The sequence below is a fragment of the Chenopodium quinoa genome, unplaced genomic scaffold, assembly GCF_001683475.1.
Source record: "Chenopodium quinoa cultivar QQ74 unplaced genomic scaffold, ASM168347v1, whole genome shotgun sequence".
Classification (NCBI taxonomy): Eukaryota; Viridiplantae; Streptophyta; class Magnoliopsida; order Caryophyllales; family Amaranthaceae; genus Chenopodium; species Chenopodium quinoa.
Genome location: NW_018743252.1, coordinates 359,099 through 381,462, shown reverse-complemented (window position 1 = coordinate 381,462; position 22,364 = coordinate 359,099). Strand labels below are relative to the sequence as shown.

Sequence of the window (22,364 nt, the reverse complement as noted above, 5' to 3'; positions counted from 1 at the left end):
CCGGCAAAGTGTCGTCTAGCAGATATGCCCGGATGCCGTCCATCCAGGTTGAACTTCGGTCAAGAACTCCAATGGGATCTTCCTCAATACTTTTTTTTTCCATTACTTCCCTGAAGACTTACCGAGGCGTATCACAGGAGGCGGATGATGCCAACTTAGAAAAAGCATCCGCCTGATTGTTCTCTGACCGGGGCACTTGGCAAAGTGTCGTCTAGCAGATATGCCTGGATGCCGTCCATCCAGGTTGAACTTCGGTCAAGAACTCCAATGGGATCTTCCTCAATACTTTTTTTTTCCATTACTTCCCTGAAGACTGACCGAGGCGTATCACAGGAGGCGGATGATGCCAACTTAGAAAAAGCATCCGCCTGATTGTTCTCTGACCGGGGCACTTGACTTAGATGAAATTCAACAAGTGTCCCAGCTTCTGCGCTAACCGCCTGCAAGTATATGATCATAGCCGGATGGGTAGCCTCATAGTCACCATGGTATTGGCTAACGACCAATTGTGAATCAGAGTAGGCGTTAATTTTTCTTGCCCCTTCCGCCTTGCACATGCGAATGCTGGCTAGCGGGGCTTCATACTCTGCCTCATTATTTGAGGCTTAAAACTTGAAACGTAGTGTATGATCATATTTTTCACCCTTAGGAGATTAATATATTACCCCAGCACCACATCCGTTCATAATAGATCTCCCGTCTACATACACCTTCCAAACCTGGTCAAGATTTTTCGGCTCAACCGGCCTTGTCATTTCAACAATGAAGTCGGCGAGCGCTTGACCCTTCACTGCCCTCCTTGGTTCGAAAGAGATTTCAAGACTTTGCATTTCAATAGCCCACTTAAGTATTCGACCAGATGACTCTAAGTTGTCATTGGAAGCTTGAGGGGTTGGTCTGTGTAGACCACCACTGGATGAGCCAAGAAATATGGTTTCAATTTCTTGACTGCCATAAACAAGGCGAGACCAAATTTTTCGACCGTTGGGTACCGGAGTTCAACATTTCTAAGGACATGGCTAATGAAATAGACCGGGAGCTGGAAGTCGTCTATCTCAGCAAGGAGAACAACACTGAGGGCATGATCTGAGACAACTAAGTACATGTAAAGCGTCTCCTTGGGCAGAGGGCTAACAAGCCTTGGCAAAGAGTGTAAATGTTCTTTCAATTTTTGAAAGGCCGCCTTAGCATCATCCCCCCATTCAAACCTGGTCTTTTTCCTGATTGCTTGGAAGAAATAGAGGCACTTGTCACCTGACCGGCCGAGGAATCTCGCCAATGCCGCTAGACAACTGGTTCATTTCTGAACTTCCCTGACAGTGCAGGGAGACTTCATGTTAATCACCGCCTGTATCTTCTCTGGGTTAGCCTCTATCCCCCTTTGATCAATCAAAAATCCGAGAAACTTCCCATACTCAACACCAAAGACACATTTCTTGGGATTGAGCATGACCTTGTGCCGCCTGAGTGTGGTGAAGGTTTCTCGGAGGTCAGCTAGATGGTTCGTCTGTAGCTTGGATTTGACTATCATGTCATCAATGTACACTTCTACATTCCTTCCAATCTGATTAATGAACACCGTGTTAATCATACGTTGGAAAGTAGCTGACGAATTCTTCAAGCCAAATGGTATCACAGTATAGCAGAATAACCCCTGATCAGTAACAAAGGCCGTCTTCTCTTGATCTTTCTTCTACAGGAGAATATGATGAAAGTGTCCATAACACTCATCAAAGCATGTCCGGTTGTATAGTCGAACAGACTGTCGATCTTTGGAAGCGGATAACTGTCCTTTGGACATGCCTTGTTCAGATCTGTGTAATCAACACACATGCGCTAGGTACTATTCGGCTTCTTCACAAGAACGACATTAGCAACCTAATCTGGGAAGTGACATTGCCGAATGAACTCGGCGTCTAACAACTTATTTACTTCGGCGGCTGCCGCCTAAAATCTCTCCTCGCCGTGATTTCTTTTCTTTTGCCTAACAGGCTTCTTTTTCAGATCCATGGTAAGCTTGTGGACAGTAAGATCCGGGTTGATGCCTGACATCTCTTCCACTTTAAAGGCAAAGATGTCCTTGAATTCTTTCAGCAAGTTGTGCAAGTCTGCCCTCAACTTTGGAAAGGCAACCGTCCCCACCTTAACAATACACTCCGGACGTGTGTCGTTCAGAGCAATATCAATATGTTCACCAGCCGGCTGGGGACAGAGTTCATCTGACCGTTCCCCGGTCAGTGATTGCTATTGCTATTGCTATTGCTTTTCTTTCTTCACAGCCACCAGCTGATCAATCTTTCTCTTCTTGCCAAGTGCTCGTGGGGCAGGCTCTTCCTCCTTGACATCGTCAAGGTCTATAGGCTCCTCACCCTGATCGGCTGCTGCCGTCGTGGGCTTGACGTTTGAGAGATAGCACTCTCGAGCCTTTTTCTGGTCCCCATTCAGGGAGCCAACAGGACCGTCAACTTTTTCAAACTTCAGCAGCATAACAGATGGGATAATGACGGCCTTGGATTCGTTCAAAGTCGGACGGCCCAAAATAAGATTATAGGCGGTCAGCTCCTTTACGACTAAGAACCGGATGACCAAGTGGTGCCCTTCTCCCTTCTTTCCCAGCCGGATGGGTAAATCTATTCGGCCGAATGGGTGCACAATTCTACCCCAAAACCAACCAAGAGATGAGTGACCTTGTGCATGCTGCCTGGCTTATACTTCATCTTAGACAGACACTTGTAGTTGATGATGTCAAACGAGCTATCGGTATTAATAAGGATTCGGCCAACACTCTAGTTGGCTACCTTGCATTCGATAACAATGGGGTCATCATGCGGCCGGCGGACTTCGCCCTGGTCCCTCTCAGAGATGATGGCCTCAGGGAATGTGTCAGTAGACGCCTGGCTCTCATCAACCGAGCTGACATCAAACTGCGGGACATGGTCCTTGGTGCCTCTAATTGTTGGACCCCCACCGGCAAAGCCGCCTGCTATAGTATATATCGGCTCCTTATCGGTGTCCGAACTACTATTAGGCTTTGCTTTCTTTTTGACGGATGTTTAGGGTCCGTCTTCAGGGTCACCTTAGACTTAAGGATGTAAGATTTCAACACCCCCTTATCAGCCAATCTATCTAACAACCGCTTGAGGCTATAGCTGTTGTTGGTGTCATGGCCAATATCCTCATGGAAGTGGAAATAATTATCTTTATTCTGGTTTTTGGTCGGACCTTTCATTGCAGCGGACTTCTCAATTGTCACCTGGTCTTTTATCTCCATGAGTATGGAGTAGCAGTCTTTGTTAAACTCGTACCTTTTTAAACTCTTTGTTTTTCTTCTGGGACGGCTGATCAGAATCCTCAACCGCCCAGCTTTCTTTTCTCTTCTTGCTCTCTTCAACTTTCTGAGCCAGATGTTCTTGCCAACTCCCTTTTGGTTTGTCGGACTTCTTTGAGTCCGACTGCTTGCTGGTGGAGCAGAGCTCTGTCGCCTGTATATATGCTTCCGCCTCTATCAACGCTTCTTGAAGAGTGGAGATTCTCTTTCGGACGAGGTCAAACTTGAAAGTCGACCCGTCTTTCAGACCCCTGAGGAAGTCTGTGTAAGCAACATCGTCAGACATTCCTTGGATCTGGATTCTCACTAGATTGAACCGTCTGACGTATGAGCCGAGCACTTCCCTGTCTCCCTGTTATACCGCGCCCAAGTCAAGGCTTGTCTTTTTGGAGGGTATATTCATGGAGATGTTTGAGGCAAATAGGAACACAAGCGTACTAAAATTGTTAATGCACCCAGCCGGCAAATTGTCGAACCACTGTTGGGCAATGCCCTTCAGCGTGGCTTGGAAACACCTGCGGCATCTTCCAACCCCTGCAAGTACATGAGGTTGTTGTATGCCAACAGGTGGTCTTCTGGGTTGGTGGTACCATCACAAGTACCCACCATGACATTCTTAACCTTGGTCGGCTGTGCCGCCTTGGTTATCTCCTTGGAGAACGCAGAAGGTTGATCTCCAAGTTTTAGCAGACGGAACTGCCAGTCTAGTGGCTGGATGTTATATGTCACCTGACCCCCGAAAAGAGCAGGCTGAGGTAAGGCTGAACAAAAGGCCTAAATGGTTGCTGGGGCACATACGGGACCGAGCCTATCATCTAAGGACCTGTATGGACGGACGGGCCGCCTGACAGGCTCTCCTATGCAGATTGAGAATACGTCATCGAGGTATTCTTAAAGCTGTCTGGGAAAGTCAACGTTGAAGCAGAGTCAGACAGTTGCTGGTTTCTCCTTTTCTCAATAATAAGTTGAGCATCAGAGATAGTCCTCTTGCTGCCATGCGGCTGTGTACGCCAGATGTCCTTCCTTTTCCCCGGCTCGAGGAAGCGAAACTTGGTCCAATCAATCATAGGTCGGGTCCCCTCCTTTGTAAATCTCCCTATTTATAAGGTCATTGGAAAATGTACCCCTATCTAGGTCATTTTGACCTAGATTTGGTGGGCTACGCCGCTTTGCGGCTTTCTCGGGAATTGGGCCCTGAAGGCTGCCTTTTTCCCACTGATTAGGAAGGCCCTGTGTCAGCTGGTGATTGGTCCTATTTGGAACTCTCCTGGGATGACACGTGTAAGCTTCTTTTTGGACCACATGGCATGGGTATTTTTACCCAAATCAGATGGTGTTACTCGAGTTAATCGGTCAGGGGTTACTCGAGTTACTAGGATTACTCGAGTTACTCGGTCAGGGGTTACTCGAGTTACTCCAGACCGAGTAACCCCTCAAGTAACCCTTGACCGAGTTACCCCAGACCGAGTAACCCCCCAAGTAACACCTGACCGAGCAACCCCTGACCGAGTAATCCCTAAAGTAACCCTTGACCGAGTAACCCCAAAAGTAAATCCTGACCGAGTAACCCTTGACCGAAACCCCTCAAGTAATCCTTGATTAAACCCCTCGGGTAAACTCCTGACCGAGTAGCTCGAGTAGCCCTTGACTGAGTAACTAGAGTAACCCCGGCCACACGGTGTGGCCAACCACGTATAAAAATTTGTTTGTTTTGTGGTTTTTTTTTCATTTTAATTAACGCTAATATAGTTCCCTAAATATATATATATATATAGTCAACATATACCACGTTCATCTTTGTTACATAGAAAAAAAAAACTTAGCATGTATTTAAAAAATAAAAAAATAAAATAAAAAATATGCATCTTCTAATCTATATACATAGTATTATTGTAGATGTTGACTCTATAGTTTTGAATCTTTTATACAAAAAATTCAACAATCAACAATTTTTTTAAGATTATGGTACAAGAAGTGGAGTAAATTTTTTATTGCCTAATATATTTTTTTAATTTTTTTTTTATGATCTTTAGTTTAAACCTTATTTTATGTTTTATGTAAGTAATGATTTTCAAAAAAATCTACAATAACAATATTATGAGTAAAATATCCTATGTTGTAAACGCGTAACGTGTGTTTCGTAGCTTGTATTAGGTAATCCCAAAAAAAAAAAGTACGATAATTATGCCAATAAAATGTAAATAAGATGAGAATACATTTATTGATTTTTTTTTTTTTTTTTTTTTTTTTTTGACAAGGAATATATTTATTGATCTTAACCAAAATTGGATAGTCCCAAATAGAAAGGTAAGACCGTAAGAGTAGTCATTTATGAACCAATTAAGTAAAATATGTGAATTAATGTAAATCCATATATAAATTATTTACAAAAACTATAAAGATGGATTATATTATTATTATTATTATTATCAAATTAGGTAGTCCCTATAGGTAGGGTGTGTTCTAGTCACCTGATTTTCACTTATCTTAACTTAACTGAACTTATTAAACCTTCTTAAAAACATATTTTAGTTGTAATTTGATCTAGGCCTGGATAACCTTTATTAGTATTTATTTTAATGAACTGAAATTATTTGAACTTAACTTAACTTATCTAAACATATTAAACCTAAAGTAAGTGAAAATAAGGTAAATAGAACAGCCCCGTAATATGTAGTCTCAATCAAGAATATTTAAAGGTTCACCCTTTAGGCTAATCCGAATTCGGGTTTCATTAGTTTTGAGTGGTTAGGTTCTAATCCCCTCCCTATTGTTGTTGTGGGGAGAAATCATATTAGGCAGCCCCAATTGAGTATTATAGAGTCCAATAAAAAATATTTAAAGATTACTATAATTAATTAAGCAGTCATAATAAGTATTATAGAGTCCCGATAAGGAATATTTGAAGGTTATTATAATTAATTTAGGCAGTCTCAATTAAGTATTATAGAGTCCTAATAAAGAATATTTGAAGGTTTTTAAAATTAATTTAAGCAGTCCCAATTAAGTATTATAGAGTCCTAATAAAGAATATTTTAATTCATTATTCAAAAAAAAAAAAAGGAATATTTCAAGGTTATTATTATCAAATTAGGCAGTCCCAATTAAGTATTATAGAGTCACAATAAAGAATATTTGATGGTTACTACAATCAAATTAGGCAACATTCCTAATTAATTAAGTACTCCTTTCGTTCTTTTTTTTTTTTTCAGCTACTCATTTGTTGCTCATGTAAAGTTGTTTATAAACATTATTGGCATTATTATATTGTTATTATATTGTGTGTGGTGTGAGTTTGTATGTGTGTGTGCACGATATAATATCATAATCTAATGGAATAATCCAAAATATCCAAAAAAAAACGATATAAAGAATTAACCAATCGCACGTACTCCCTTTCCTTCTTAGTCCATCACTCAATACCTTGGAAAAAAGTTGTGGAATATTAACACACATTGGACATAAAACATATACAGTTATACAACTGTTTTTTTTAAAAAAAAAAAAAAAAAAAAAAAATTCAAAAAAATAGTATATATAGTTTTGTTGTGTTATATATCCATTGTAATTAAACCCTAATCATTTGAGGTTACCTATATATTAATTGGGAGTTCCCATTTAAATATTACAAAATACATATTTCAACATAATTAATTCAAATGCATATATACACACCTTTTTCATGGCTTTTTGACTCAAAAAATAATTGTTTTAAACATATAAAAGTATTGTATACTCTTTATATATACAACATCACAATCAGATGAGAATACCCCATAACAAATTAGTACTAAAAAATAAAATATATTACATTAAATACTAAAATGCTACATTTATAACATAAAAAAATCCCTCGATCAGTCACTAAAAGTTTGTTTTATTTTGATTTTTGATGAGGCAATCATCATTTAAACAAAAATAACTTTCTAAAGGCAGATGGAGTACTTATAAAATTTGGCATTAAAGTGTTATTAGCTAGCGAGTCTTCAAATCATATTTTACTTCAATCATAACTATCTTTAATATGATTTGGATAATATTTCTATAACTAAAGCTCTTATTAAATACAATTCAAATTATATCTTTAATTGAAATAAAAATGTATCATAAATAAAAGTCACACGACATCTATAAAGAGATTTCTCTAATAAATGCATATTAATTAAATCAAATAAAAACATCCTGTCAGCAAAGCTACGATCGTTGTTGCACATCGTACATTCTTCATACCCTATCTCATATCATTGTGATTTATAGCCTTTTTCGACGAGGGGGTCTATTGGTTTGTTGTAGTCGTGAAAAAAAATTCGTCTAATTCGTCAGGTTTTAATTGAAAGATTAACAGTTTAAATTATTACGAAAGTAATACTGATCTTAATTATATTTTTTTGAAAGAACCGATCTTAAATATATTTAACACAAGAATATATGTTACTCTAATGCTATATATGGGCATACCTAGAGGTGACAATTCGGATGTCCGGATCGTGTTCAATGAGGTCGGATCACGTCAATTTTTAAAGTTGAATTATTGTGTCTACATGAGTCGAAATTTGAATCAGATATTTTTCGGGTCAATGTTGAAACGGGTCAGGTTGGGTGTTATTTTGACACCATACCCCAAACATGATTCTATACCACAAGACTAATGGTTAAAAATACTAAGAAATTTTTATTTTGTACATGCCACAAGACTTACAACTCACAGGTTATAAATATGTGTATGATTGAATCATAAGTTTTTCAAGTGAGAGTGAGGTATAGATCAAGTGGTTAGAGCTATCCTCCCAATTCCTAGAGATCTAGCGATCGATTCTCATCACCCGCCTTATATATATATAGGGTCGGGATCCGGTGAGAACCACCCTTTATGTGAGAACCACCATCTTTACGAGAACCAATATCGGCCATTAGATTATATGAAATTCAACGGCTAAGATTAAAATACAAAGCTGCCAAATACCTCCAGTCCATTCTCACGGGTCCTCCTTTCTCCTTTCTCTCTCTTCCTCTCCACTCTCACGTTCTCTCTCCTCTCCATTCTCATCTCCTTTCTCTCCTTTCTCTCTCCTCCTTTCCATTTTCTTCTCACGCATCTCTCCTCTCATCAACACAACAACCACCGCCCACAGCAACCACAGTAACCCACCGAGCAGACCTCACCGAGCAACAACACCGACAATAAACCCACCGAGAAGCCCCCACATCAAACCACCGAGCATCACTGACTCACCGAGCAAGCACCACCAAGCAACAACGCAATACCAACAACAACACCGACAAGGCGACACCCACTAAGCACCACAAGCATTTTTCAGATCTAATTTTATTTTAGGTAAGAATTTACATCTAGTTTTATTATTTTCAAATTTCATCTTTTATATACATTTCTGAACTGTTAGGCTATGTTTGATTGCTTTGAATCGGTTAGATTTATGGTTTATTTGCATTTTTAGAGTTGAAATTTGGGAAGGGTTTGTAAATTAATCTAATTTTTTTTTTAATGTTTGTCCGTTGCGGTGGAGGCTTTAGTTGCCGTGGTGGCAGAATAGCAGTGTTGCGGTGGCAGAATAGCAGAGTGCAGTGGTGGCTTCAGTAGTTTTAATATTTATTTTTTTTAATTAAAATGTAATATTACAACAATATATCAATGAAAATACATATCTTTATAGATATGTTTAGTTTTTGTATGAACTTGCTATTGAATGAACCTGCGACAATTGATCTATCATTTAATCAAATGAATCTTTGATTGCAAATCAATGTTAAATAACCTACAACAATTTGATCATTTGATAAATAAGCAAAAATTTAGTTACTCATTTGTTAAATGAGCAAATAGTTAGTTGCTCATTTGTCAAATGAGCAAGCATTTCTTTGCTCATTTGTAAAATGAGCAAACATTTCTTTGCTCAATTAATAAATGAGCAAAAATTATCTGCTCATTTGTCAAATAATAAATTACTCATTTGTAAAATAAGCAAACAATTATTTGATCATTTGTCAAATGAGCAAGCAATTTTTTGCTCATTTAGCAAACGAGCAAATACTTAGTTACTCATTTGTTAAATGAGCAACAACTTAGTTTCTCATTTGTTAAATGAGCAAAAACATAGTTGCTCATTTGTCAAATGAGCAACAACTTAGTTGCACATTACATAAATGAACTTACGTTAGATTCGAACCCACATCTTTTGTGCATTTGCACAATGCTTTACCCTTTAGCTAGTAGGCTAACGTATTTAAAACTTTCAAACACACTCACAAATGAGCATTAATTTGACAAAATGAGCAAGAATCATTTGCTCATTTGACAAATGAACATTAAATAGTTTGCTCATTTGACAAAGGAGCATTGAATTATTTTGCTCATTTGACAAATAAGCAAAAATTAGTTGCTCATTTGTCAAATGAGCAAAAAGTTAGTTGCTCATTTGTCAAATAAGCAAACATTTCTTTAATTATTCATTAAATCAACAAGCATTTCTTTTCTCATTTGTCAAATGAGCAAATAATTAATTACTCATTTGTAAAATGAGCAAACATTTCTTTGATCATTTGGGAAATGAGTAATCAATTTTTTGCTCATTTAGCAAATGAGCAAATAGTTAGTTGCTCATTTGTCAAATGAGCAAATACTTAGTTGCTAATTTAATAAATACTTAGTTGCTAATTAAGACCCTGTGAAGCCATACAGTTACCAAAACCAAGCAAGCTTTATTTTGATGCCCAATACAGCAATACTTCATTGATTGAGCTTTGACTGGTAAGAAATGATTCCCACAGCTCATTGCATACAAATTCATAAATTTGAGGAATGAAAAGAAATTTAGGTTTGAGCCTAATATTACATGGAATGTCCTATGTGAGTTCTAATAATTAATACTTAAAAATATGCAAGTCATTTCTTCGTTTACCACATGTTATTACCACCTACTACTACTAATCTCCCTCAATTTTCCAGTTCATAGCACTCACTCAACAGTCCCTCATATCAAGCATGATGGAAGAAGAACAAGCATGCTTATATCATTATCAAATTATCTCAACATACTTGCAAATTACTTCAAAATCCATTCAACTTCCTCTATAGTTCATCAAATTAACTCTTATTTTTTTACAAAAAATGAAAATGAACGAAAAATATTGCAGCTCGGAATGGTGTATGGAATAGCAGTACGGATGGGGTTTATTGCAGCTCAGAATCATCCTCCATTAATGCCGCTTGAATTTTCTCTCTCCTCCACTGATCTTCTCTCTCGTTGCTCCAATCTCGTCTTCGTCGTCAATCCTCGAGGTTTTTCTCTCTTATTTCTCTGTAGCAGACCCTTCGAAATTTTGAAAACCTCCTCACCTTGTTCTTCCGACCAGTCTACCACTGCCCACCACAGCACCACCCTCCTCCAAACCCACCCACAAAGACCCACGTCCAGCCAACCACAACTCCACCCACCCAACCCGTACATCAACTCTCCCTCGTTGCTAATCGCACCCACCACCAACAACAATGCCCCCTTGCCCAACCCACTACTCCCTCCTAAACACATAAACACCAATAAGCTGCATTAAGTAAGCTGCTGCTGTAACTCTAATCAATCAGATCATCATTCTATCAAATAACACAAAATCATTTTAGACATACAATTCATCTAATTAGTTAAAAAATTTAGTTGTTGAGGAGATAATTCGTAACAATTGAAGGCAAAAGCTCCAAAATTAATAAGTCTTTTTAGTTTGAAGAAGAATTGAAGAAGAATTAAAGCAAATAGCAGTTGAAAGGGAGTAGAGAAATTGAAGGATTATATATATATATATATATATATATATATATATTATATATATATATATACATATATATGTACATATATATATGTATATATATGTATATATATATGTATATATGGATATATATATATATATATGGATATATATACATATACATATATATACATATATATATATATATACATACATATATATATACATATACATACATATATATATATACATACATATATATATATACATACATATATATATATATATATATATATATATACATATAGCGTCGGGATCCGGTGAGAAGCACTCTCTATGTGAGAACCTATCCCTTATGTGAGGACAAATCTCAGCCACTAGATTGTAATAAATCTAACAGCTGAGATTAATAATATAAACCTTCCCTAACAACCACGCTTAATTGTTTAGAAGCTTCAATTTCTGCTTTGCTCTCTCACCACCACGAAGCTTCAATTTCTGCTATGCTCTCTCTCCACCAGGAAGTTTTAAGATTTTATCAAGGGCGTTTAATTAAATTTTAAACTCGACAATTTCTCTCTCCTCGTCTTGTTCACGAGTATCAATTTCCATAAATTATTGAGGTTTGTAATTCTCTTAGTTTTGTAAATTTTGTAAATTCAATGATCTTAGTTTAATCTTAGCATCAAAATTTACAAAATATTTTTCAGTTGCATGTTAATTTTAGTGTTTGAGAATTTCAAATTGTTCAGTTATGATTATTACCAAATTACGTAAATTATTTTCGTTAAAATTTTGGATAATTTTCGTTAAAATATTCGATTATATTCGTTGAAATTCAATGAGAAATTTTCGATTTGAGTATTTTAAGAACTGTTAAATTGCATGTTAACCTTATTATGTCTAGTTGAATGAGCTCAATTTTCGATTTGAGTATTTCAATTGAAGGTATGTAAATTGAGCATACATAATTAAAATGAGCAAAAAGAATTAAAATGAGCAAATAAAAAAAAAGAGCAACTATAAAATGAGCAAAATAAGTTGTGTTGTTGTGGTACAATCGTTCTTGTGTTGTTATTTTAAATTTGGGTATCATTTTGCGTTCTTGTTATTGCTGCTAGGATCGTTAGTTTTGTTAGTGGTTGTGCTTCCTAGATTGAGCTTTTGTGTGTATTCCGATTTCAGAAACTGATTTTAGTTCTAATTTTAGATTCCGAAATTACTGTGTGTATGTATACGTGTGTGTGTGTGTGTGTGTGTGTGTGAGTGAGTGAGTGTAAGAGTGTATATGTAAGTGTGTGTGTGTGTGTGTGTGTGTAAGAGTGTATGTGTAAGTGTGTGTGTGTGTGAGTGAGTGTAAGAGTGTATGTGTAAGTGTGTGTGTGTGTGTGTGTGTGTGTGTGTAAGAGTGGCTGTAAGAGTGTATGTCATACTTTGTAGATCATAGTCTACCTTCTACTATTCAACCCCTTATTCTGCCCCCCTACTAGTGCTGCCACCCTTCTACTGCTCCCCCTCTTCTCTTATTATTTTTTCTATTTTACTATGTTATTGAATTGTTATATGGTTGCCCTTCTCTCTTTGAACTTCATGCCATAGAGCATTGGAGATGGTGTTGCGGTACCCTTAGTTCCTTTTGGTGCTAGTTTTTTGTATTGTGAGATTGTAGAGAGGATATCTATATGTGGTTTTATGTGCTCTTCTGTTTGTCTTCTAATGTGTTTTGACATTAGATCTGATGCAGAGAGCAAATATTAAGATATGTGTAGGCATAAAGTGAAGACTGAGCAAAATAAACTTAAAATGAGCAAATACAAAAAAAAAAAAAAAAAAAAAAAAAAGAGCAAATATAAAAATGAGCAAATGAGCAAAATAAGTTGTGTTCCATGTTCATGTTTAGTCTTGAATTTACTTTTGATTTATTATCGAATTCCAAAGATGTGTTGTTCTGGTCTGATCGTTCTTGTGTTCTTATTTTAAATTTGAGTATCATTGTTGCATTCTTGTTACAGTTGCTAGGATAGTTTGTTTTATTGGGGTTGTGCTTCCTAAATACTTATTTGCTCATTTGTCAAATAAGAATTGAGTTATTTGCTCATTTGACAAATGAGCATTTAATTATTTGCTCATTTGACAAAAAATCAAAGAATTGTTTGCTTATTTCATAAATGAGCATCGAGTTCCTTGGTTTGCTTGCCTGTGCACAAGCCCCACCCCCTTCTTCTTGGTATGTTTCCTGCACACCAACCACACTCCCTTCTTCCACTTCCCTGCACAAACCTATCCCCCCCTGCCCCCTCATCTTTCTGCTTGCAATTCTAATTTCAGAAACTAATTTCAGTTCTAATTTTAGATTTTGAAATTATTTTGTGTGTGTGTGTGTGAGAGAGAGAGAGAAAGAGAGAGAGAGTGAGTGAGTGAGTGAGTGTAAGAGTGTATGTGTAAGTGTGTGTGTTTGCTTCTGGCCGTGTACATTCTTATTTAAGAATCTGATTTCAGTTCTAATTATTGAGAGTGTGTGTGTAACTGTGTTTAAGGGGGTGCATATTCAATTGTTACTATTTTGTGGAATTGTTAATGACTTGTTATTTCTATTATGTTTAATGACAGAAATGATGAGGAACAACGAACAACTTGAGAGTCATTCTAGTACCATCACAAATGTGCCAACTAATCCTACAATAGTAGTTTCTCCTAAAGTAGCACCTTTACTCACTCCTAGAGGAACAAAAGAATGGCTTCCAATATGCCCCAATGAGTTGAAATCAGCTATAGGGATGAAGTTTAATAATCTTGAAGAGGGCCTTGAATTTTATAAAAGTTACGCATTTGCTACTAGATTTAACACAAGAAAGTCTACAACTAAAAGACAAAGAAGAAGCAAAGAATTGAAATCACAGCATATCTTATGCAATAAGGAAGGATACAAAGAGAAAAGAAAGGCTACTGTTGAAAAAGATTTAAATAATAAGGAAGGAGAAAGCAATGAAGAAAAAGCTTCAATCAAAAGGAAGAGACTCGTTACTCGTGTTGGGTGCAAGGCACACATTGTCATAAAGCATTGTGATGATAACAAATTCATAGTGAAACAATTTCATGAGGGACACACTTACGCACTTTATACACCTAGTTGCAATCTCTTCCAAAAAGAAGGAAGGAAAACGAACATATTGCACAAAAAAATAATTGTGAATAATTCTAAGGTAACACTTTCAAAGTCTCTTATGTTTCATGAATTCTCTATATGTTCTAATAAAGGTTGTTTGCTTATTTGACAAATGAGCATATAAATATTCGCTCATTTGAAAAATGAGCATTAAATTGTTTGCGCATTTGAAAAATGAGCATTAAATTGTTCAAATGAACAAGCAAATAATTAAATGAGCATTGAATTGTTTGTTCATTTTAAAAATGAGTATTGAATTATTTGCTCATTTGACAAATTGTTTTGTTCTTTAAATAGGTGAATATTGGTCCCGTTACAACTTTTCAAATGATGAAGGAAATTGTTGGAGGATATGATAACATTGGTGCATCTAAGAAAGATTTCAAAAAATTTCATAGAGATTTAAAAGCATACATTCAAGCAAGCGATGCTCAAATGTTCGTGGATAGCTTTACCAACAAAAAGCTAATGTGGAGCGCTTTTTTCTTTGATTTTGAGATGGATGAAGACTATTGCCTTTGTAGAGCATTGTGGGCAGACCCCCTTTGTAAAAAGAGTTATTCTCTATTTGGTGATATGGTTTCCTTTGATACCACATACCAAACCAATAGGTAATTCATAATAATCACAATTCATTTTTATGTTATAACTATGGCTTAACTTAATGACTATGTTTTCAATGAACTTAATATAATTGTTTGCTTACTTCAATGTGAAAAGTGAATATCCCCATAAGTCTAATATTCTTTGATAAGAGTATGTATGTGAGCATTGAATTGCATGTTCATTTGACAAATGAGCATTGAATTTTTTGCTCATTTGACAAATGAGCAAAGAATTGTTTGCTTATTTCACAAATGAGCATTGAGTTATTTGCTCATTTGACAAATGAGCATTCAATTATTTGCTCATTTGACAAAAGAGCAAAGAATTGTTTGCTTATTTCACAAATGATCATTGAGTTATTTGGTCATTTGACAAATAAGCAATTAATTATTTGCTCATTTGTCAAATGAGCATTGAATTATTTACTCATTTAAAATTTAATCTATATGTGTAAATAGGTACAACATGGTGTTTACTGCATTTACAGGGGTTGACCATCATAAGAGCTGCATTACTTTTGCTGCTGGTTTCATAGCAAAGGAAGATATCGTGTCATTTGAGTGGCTGCTCAGATCATTTCTCAACCGAATGGGTGGGAATGAACCTAATTGTATGATCACAGATCAGGATCCAACAATGAAAATTGCTGTTACAAGTGTGTTTAAGAAGACTGAACATCGATTCTGTATGTGGCACATAATGAAAAAGTTACCAGATAAGGTGGAAAAATCAATCATGCAAGAAGAAACTGGTTTCCTTAAAAAATTATGTGCTTGCATTTGGCATCTTGAAATTGAACCCGCTGAGTTTGAAGAAAGGTGGAACAAGGTGATGGTTGAATACCACTTGGAAGAACATGAGTGGTTAGGTCATATGTACTAGATAAGGGACAAGTGGATTTCGGCGTATTTCAGAGATGTGCTCCTCGGAGGAATAATGCGTACAACATCAAGATCCGAAAGTGAAAACAACTTTTTCTGCTCCTTTATCAATCCTCGTGTGTCACTTGTTGAGTTTTACTTGAGATATGAAGCTGCAATTGATGCCCAGAGACACACTCAAGGTCAAAATGATAATGATTCAAAACACAAATATCCTGAGTGCAAAACACCACTAGGGATAGAAAAGCATGCCTCACATTTATATACTAACACTGTCTTTTATGAATTTCAATATGAGGTTGAAATTGCTTGTTTTTCTTGTGGTGTTGATGAATTGAAGACATAAAATGGATTAGAAGTTGCAAAAGTAAGTGAAGGAAATCGGACTAGAACATTTGATGTTGTGTTTAATCCAACTAACTATGACACCACATGTTCTTGGAAGCTATTTTACAGACAAGGAATTCCATGTAGACATATGATTTGGGTTTGGAAAGCAAAAAGGTTTGTAACCATTCCTAAGCAGTATATGCTACACAGATGGACTACTATGGCACTAAGGAAACCAATTTTTGACTTGGGAGGAAACCTGTTGGAGCAATGTGCTAATATAATGGACAAGAAAAAATTGTTAAATGATTTATGGTCAGAGATACACACTTGTGTAAGTTTGGCAGAAGGCAAAGATGAAGATATTCAAGACCTTTTGATAAATCTTCAAGGAATAAGAAAGGATTTGGAGGCTAAGAGGATTGCAAGAAATAATGAAACAACAGCTGGAAGTGCAAACAACAAAGAACAAGACATTGAGCTATTGATTAGAGCTAGTGTGCCAACTGAAATAATTGTCAAACCTCCAAAAATTTCAAGGGACTACAGTTCATGTATCAAATAAAAGGGACTTCAAAAAAGAAAGGGGCTGAGATTGATGTGTCAAATGTTGAAACAAGAGGTAAAAGTGCAAAAAGGCTGAAGGGAGAAAAAGAAAAGGCTGTAGAAAAAAACCTAGAAAAAGAAGAGAGTATGTAGAGGTTGTGGTGAATTGAGTCATCATGATATTAGAAATTGTCCAAAAAAAAGTGTAATGATACTTTTATATAAATATAAGATTTAATTTATTTAGCACATCCCCTCATTATTTATCGAACATTTAGAAATTTTGTGTATTTAATTTTGCTGAAATTTTGTTGATTTTATATTTCTTAATAGAATCAATTATGTATCAAATGAGATTTCAATTATTTGTCAAATGAGCAAATAGTTAGTTGCTCATTTGTCAAATGAGCAAATAATTACTTACTCATTTGTAAAATAAGCAAACATTTCTTTGACCATTTGGAAAATGAGCAATCAATTTTTTGTAACAAATGAGCAAAAACTTAGTTGCTCATTTGTCAATTGAGCAAATAGTTAGTTGCTCATTTGTCAAATGAGCAAAAAAAACATTTAATCATTCATTAAATCAACAAGCATTTTTTTGCTCATTTGTGAAATGATCAATCAATTATTTGCTGACTTGACAAATAAGCAAATATTTCATTACTCATTTGTCAAATGAGCAAATAGTTCGTTGCTCATTTGTAAAATGAGCAAATAGTTCAAATAAACGATAGGTATAAATGACAATGTATTTCAAATAAACACAAAAGATCCAATTTAAATGTAACCTCCACAAAAGTCACCATAATCAAAAGTCAACATAAAAGATCCAATTTCGATTCAAATGTAACCACCATTTTTACATCATTCAAAAACTAACAAAAATCTAATTTTGATTCAAACAAATTATCTAATTTCGATTCAAATCAACACTACTAAACAACTTACAGGTTGATAAAATCATTGTTTCTCTACTTCCCTAAACCTAGAAAGCCATATCAACACCACCAAGTATCTTAAATCAACACTACACCAAGCAAAATACTGAGGTTACACTAACAAGTAGCTTTTTCTTCTTAAGCTTTTTCTTCTTCACCCTTTTCTTCTTCAGCTTTTTCTTCTTCAGTCTTAATAGAAACTTTCTTCTGCTTTTTCTTCTTTCGAGAAATTTCTTTAACGGACTGAATTGTGTTGATTTCATTTGAAATTATTGCCAGGGTGTACTTCACACAAATTTTTTCTAGGATTATCACCTGTAAGAAATAGAAAATAAAAAATAAAACAACAAGAAAATTTTAAAAAATATAAATGCAGGAAGGAGGGTGAAGCAGGAAGCAGAAGAATAGAATAAGTACTAAGAAACCCAAAGTCTGATTTCCTTTACGGTTATTTTAAAAGAAAAGTAGCTTGAAATCTTGCTAATAAGCTCCACAGACTGTTTATATTCATATGCAGCATACTTGTTATGTAAGCCAAGACTATGAAATGTTCTTATTACTTTATAAATTATATTCTAGCTTAATCTTGTATCAAAAGGCAAAGATATCAGTAGTAATGTGCAACAAATATGTACAGAAGAAGATAAATAAGTTAGATCCGCTTAAAATTGTGTTATTGCTCCGATTTATATTGTGGTAGCATATCAATAAAGAATAGAGTTTTACTACATTTAAAGGTTCATTGGGTTCACTGAACTTTGGCTCAATGGCTCTACAGTTCATAGCCCAAGTTTCTGCCGAGGTGGAAAAGGGAAGGTGGATGACTAAGTGTGCAAGGTCACTCTATTAAATCTACTACGTATATTGGCCATAGCCAAAATTCAATAAAAGAGGAAAATGTCATCATTTGAGCAAAGAATAATTTGCTCATTTTTCAAATGAGCAAAGAACAATTTGCTCATTTGAAAAATGAGAAAAGAACAATTTGCTCATTTGACAAATGAGCAAAGTTCATTTGACAAATGAGCAAAGAACAATTTGCTCATTTGAAAAATGAGCAAAGAATAATTTGCTCATTTGAAAAATTAGCAAATAATTGCTTGCTCATTTGACAAATGAGCAAGATTTATTTAAACTTCTATTTAAGAATAATAAAAAAAATACTAACCTACTATGTATATAAACTTGGTGGTGCATATAAACCTACTAATATCCTTTTTATTATCATGAACTTTCTTTATCATTCAACTTTTCAAATATTCCCCCCCCCAACCCCCTTTGTTCTAAATATCACATAGACACATAATCACAAGGTAGTGAAGGTACCCCTGATACTACAATGTCATTGAAAAAGTTCCTTAGCTACTACTGTAATGGCTATTGAAGTAAATTTACACTTTACATGTCCATATTCCTATAAACTTAGAGGGTACTAGAAATTAACAAGTAAACATTGTAGGCCTGTTAGCCAACCTTTTTTAGGCTTGGCAAAAATATAATCAAGTCCAGCAAGAAGCCCATATAAAAATAGAATGGGTATCTATTAGGAAGAAAACAAGTATCTAAGGACATTTCGTATAATATGAAAGACTTACATTATTCTTCTTCAAACCTGAAGGCCACTTTGACAAACCCATGTATGTTTTCATAAGCCTCATCAATGCAATTCCACAGTGCAAATGATTAATATCTATAGACTTCCAAGGAGAATCAATTGCAGCGTACTCCATGCGCTTGATATCGCTTGACAACACAGAGCTCTGTACATTTCCTCCATATTGCATAAAATTGCGAAATGCACTTCTCTGAAAATAAACACATCAAATGAGCAAACATAATAGATATTTCTAAAATCTAATCATTTTACTGAAATAAGCAAACATAATGTTAATAGAAATCAACTTTTAAGTCAAACCAAATATTTTAAAAGTTGTGTGTGATCTCCGGAATCTTCACTGTAATCAATAACCTCGATATTACCATACTGTGTGGTAGCATTGAAACATACCAAATAATAATGATCTCTTTCATAAACTGGGAAGAAGAAAAGTTGAATGTCCTTCTTTGGGGCAACAATTTGGTTGTGTAACTTCTCAACAACCTCACAAAACATAAAATTCCAATGACTAACAGAATCAATCTCATAATGAACAAGACACTCCTACACGTTTAAGAAATAAATAAAATTAAATACAACAGGAATACTGTAGAATAATTCAATAAAACAAAATAAATGAAAGAATATGAACTTACAGTAGCACTAAGCTTAAAAAAGAAATGGGCAGGAGAATTTGAGTCTCTAAAATTTTCATTATAATTCAGAATATTACACCAAGCATTAATGATTTCTGAATCAATTTTATTTTAAGTATAAAACTTTTCAAGTTAAAATCTCATGATTTCAACATCATTCTTTCCATTAACTTTGGATAAAAATACTTGTTCACTGCATAAAGGAATTAAGAAAGTTAGTATCACTAAAACAAATGGGAGTTAGTGTACTAGATAACAAATTCTATAAAAAAAAATACTTACAAACGATTTTTATCATCATCAAAAAGAGCTTCCAAGACACTTTTCTAAACTTTTGATAATGTAGAGTAAATGTTGATAATCCGTGCCTTAAAAGGTGATCTAAGCAACATTGATGGTTGAACTTTACGCTTCTTTAGAACAGGAACATCAGCAGCACCTGCAGCAGAAGGACCAACATCTCCACTCAGAGGAACATCAGTATCAGCAACAACTGAAGGTCGTACAGGAACATTAGCATCAGCAGCAACTGAAGGTCATAGAGTAGTTGGGAGTTCTCCAGATCATCACTATTTTGAGAATCAAATCCTAAACTGAAAGTAGGAGTTCCAAATCTTTTTTTAACTGAAGATCTCAAACTAGATCGAATACTTGAACCTCCTTCAACTTTTTCAGTTTCAACTACAATAGCAGAACCTTCATTTTCTAAAAGACTATTTGCTATCTAAACACTTTCAGCAGCAATCTTTGTAACATCAATGGCTTCTATTACGGTTGGACAATCAGCCCTAGCAAGGACCGAGGATTCAACATTCTTCTCATCAGCTGAAATCTTGGAATATTTATCCCAAGCTTCAATGACAGCCAGATCTTGCCAACACTCATCGTCTTGGCTAAAAGAAAGGCTATGTTTTTCTGGCATAGCTTGGGAACTCAATCTTTGCTCGTCACAAATACCCATGGCACTTCCTTCAGCTTTTGTATTTTCTCGTTGTGAGAAAAATACTTGGCAGCTTGTTCATGCTTTTCATTAAAGTCCATGTATGCCAACACCAGTTTAGTCGAAACTGTTGCAAGATCCATAAGGCATTTCTAGGAAAAAAAAAAAACCATAAATAACATAAATATAAATCAAAAGACTAAATAAGAAATACGAAAAGTGAATATCAAATAATCAAAGTCACATAAAATGAGCAAATTAAATTTATTACACAAATCAATAATAAAGTTTATGCTCATTTAACAAATGAGCAAAAAATTAATTGCTCATTTGACAAATAAGCAAAGTGGATATAAAATAAGCAAAGTCATATAAAAATGAGCAAAATGAACTTTATTTGACAAATGAGCACTAAAGTTTTTGCTCATTTGAAAAATGAGCAAAAAATTAATTGCTCATTTGACAAATGAGCAAATATTTTTTTGCTCATTTAGGAGGTCCATTGATACGCCATATAGAGCGCCACATTGCATTATTATCCACCTGCTGCTGCTACTCCACCCCCCCCCCCCCCCAATTTTTCCAACTAGTAACCAAACTTCACATAATAGACATCACAGAACATCGAGTCAGAACAGATGTACAATGAAAAACAAACTACATTAATATTAGATCTACATTGAAATATTAAAAATCATCACTAGTTTAATAACACAAATGTGCACCGATTAGAAACCCCCCTATTGCACCGGTTTTGAACCGGTGCAGATTTGAGAGATGCCAAAACCGGTGCAGATTTGAGGGATGCCAAAAAAAAAAAACTTTAGCACTGGTTCAAAACCGGTGCTAAAAACGTGTTATTCGCACCGGTTCTTGCTGTGAACCGGTGCGAATAATGGCCCAAAAAAATTAAAAATAAAAACTTTAAGCACCGGTTCTGTTTCAAAACCGGTGCCAAAAATGCCCCAAAAAAATAATTTGTTTTTTTTTTTTTTGCATTTTTTTTCACTTAAATTGATATAGAAACACTAACATATATATAAAGTTACATATTTTCATTAAAAAAAGGATGTAATATTACAATTTTCGTCCAATAAAATAAAATACAAGGTCACACACAAATAAAATAAAATTGGAAAAAAAAAAAACAAATTTACAATAGATTCAGCTTTAAGCTTTTCATCATCGTCACAATCATCCCCTCCATCTCCAATAAAATCAAATCCAACACCAAGAAAATTTCCCAATGCAAAGACAACAGCAGCTCTAACCTGAAGAGTAGGCAAATAGGCAATGTTTGTCTTTATACATGGAGAAGATAGTATTTTTATTTTAGAATGACAAAACACATAAATTACTATGGTGTACGATAGGCTACCTAAAATTGGGGCTTAGATAGTAGAGATGCTGATATCACAGCATCACCGGCGTGTAAACCTACTATCTGAGCCTCTTTAAAGCCCTCCCACATTTTTCCAAGATAGAGACAAAGCCACTGAAGAAGTAAGGGCTTAGATTGAGCACCATTAGGAGTTGAATCTTGAAGGCACACATCAAGTAAACCAGCTTCCATAGAAGCCTCTTGTCCTCGTTTATGCCCATCTACAATGATGGC

General features: G+C 35.3%; 1 protein-coding gene across 1 annotated transcript; it reads left to right on the top strand.

Annotated features, from left to right (window-relative positions):
- The first annotated feature begins 2,678 nt into the window (after nucleotides 1-2,678).
- On the top strand, nucleotides 2,679-15,740 carry LOC110734815 (protein FAR1-RELATED SEQUENCE 5-like). The gene is made up of 4 exons (XM_021914960.1): nucleotides 2,679-2,760; nucleotides 13,697-14,127; nucleotides 14,550-14,863; nucleotides 15,317-15,740. The coding sequence occupies exons 1-4, from the start codon at nucleotides 2,679-2,681 to the stop codon at nucleotides 15,738-15,740; spliced, it is 1,251 nt and encodes a 416-aa protein (XP_021770652.1).
- Nucleotides 15,741-22,364: the final 6,624 nt, after the last annotated feature.

Coding starts and splice junctions, on each gene's coding strand:
- LOC110734815 (XM_021914960.1), top strand. CDS start 2,679: ATGAGTGACCTTGTGCATGCTGCCTGGCTTATACTTCATCTTAGACAG. Junction 2,761..13,696: donor TGATGTCAAACGAGCTATCG/GTATTAATAAGG, acceptor GTTTAATGACAG/AAATGATGAGGAACAACGAA. Junction 14,128..14,549: donor TTACTCGTGTTGGGTGCAAG/GCACACATTGTC, acceptor TTCTTTAAATAG/GTGAATATTGGTCCCGTTAC.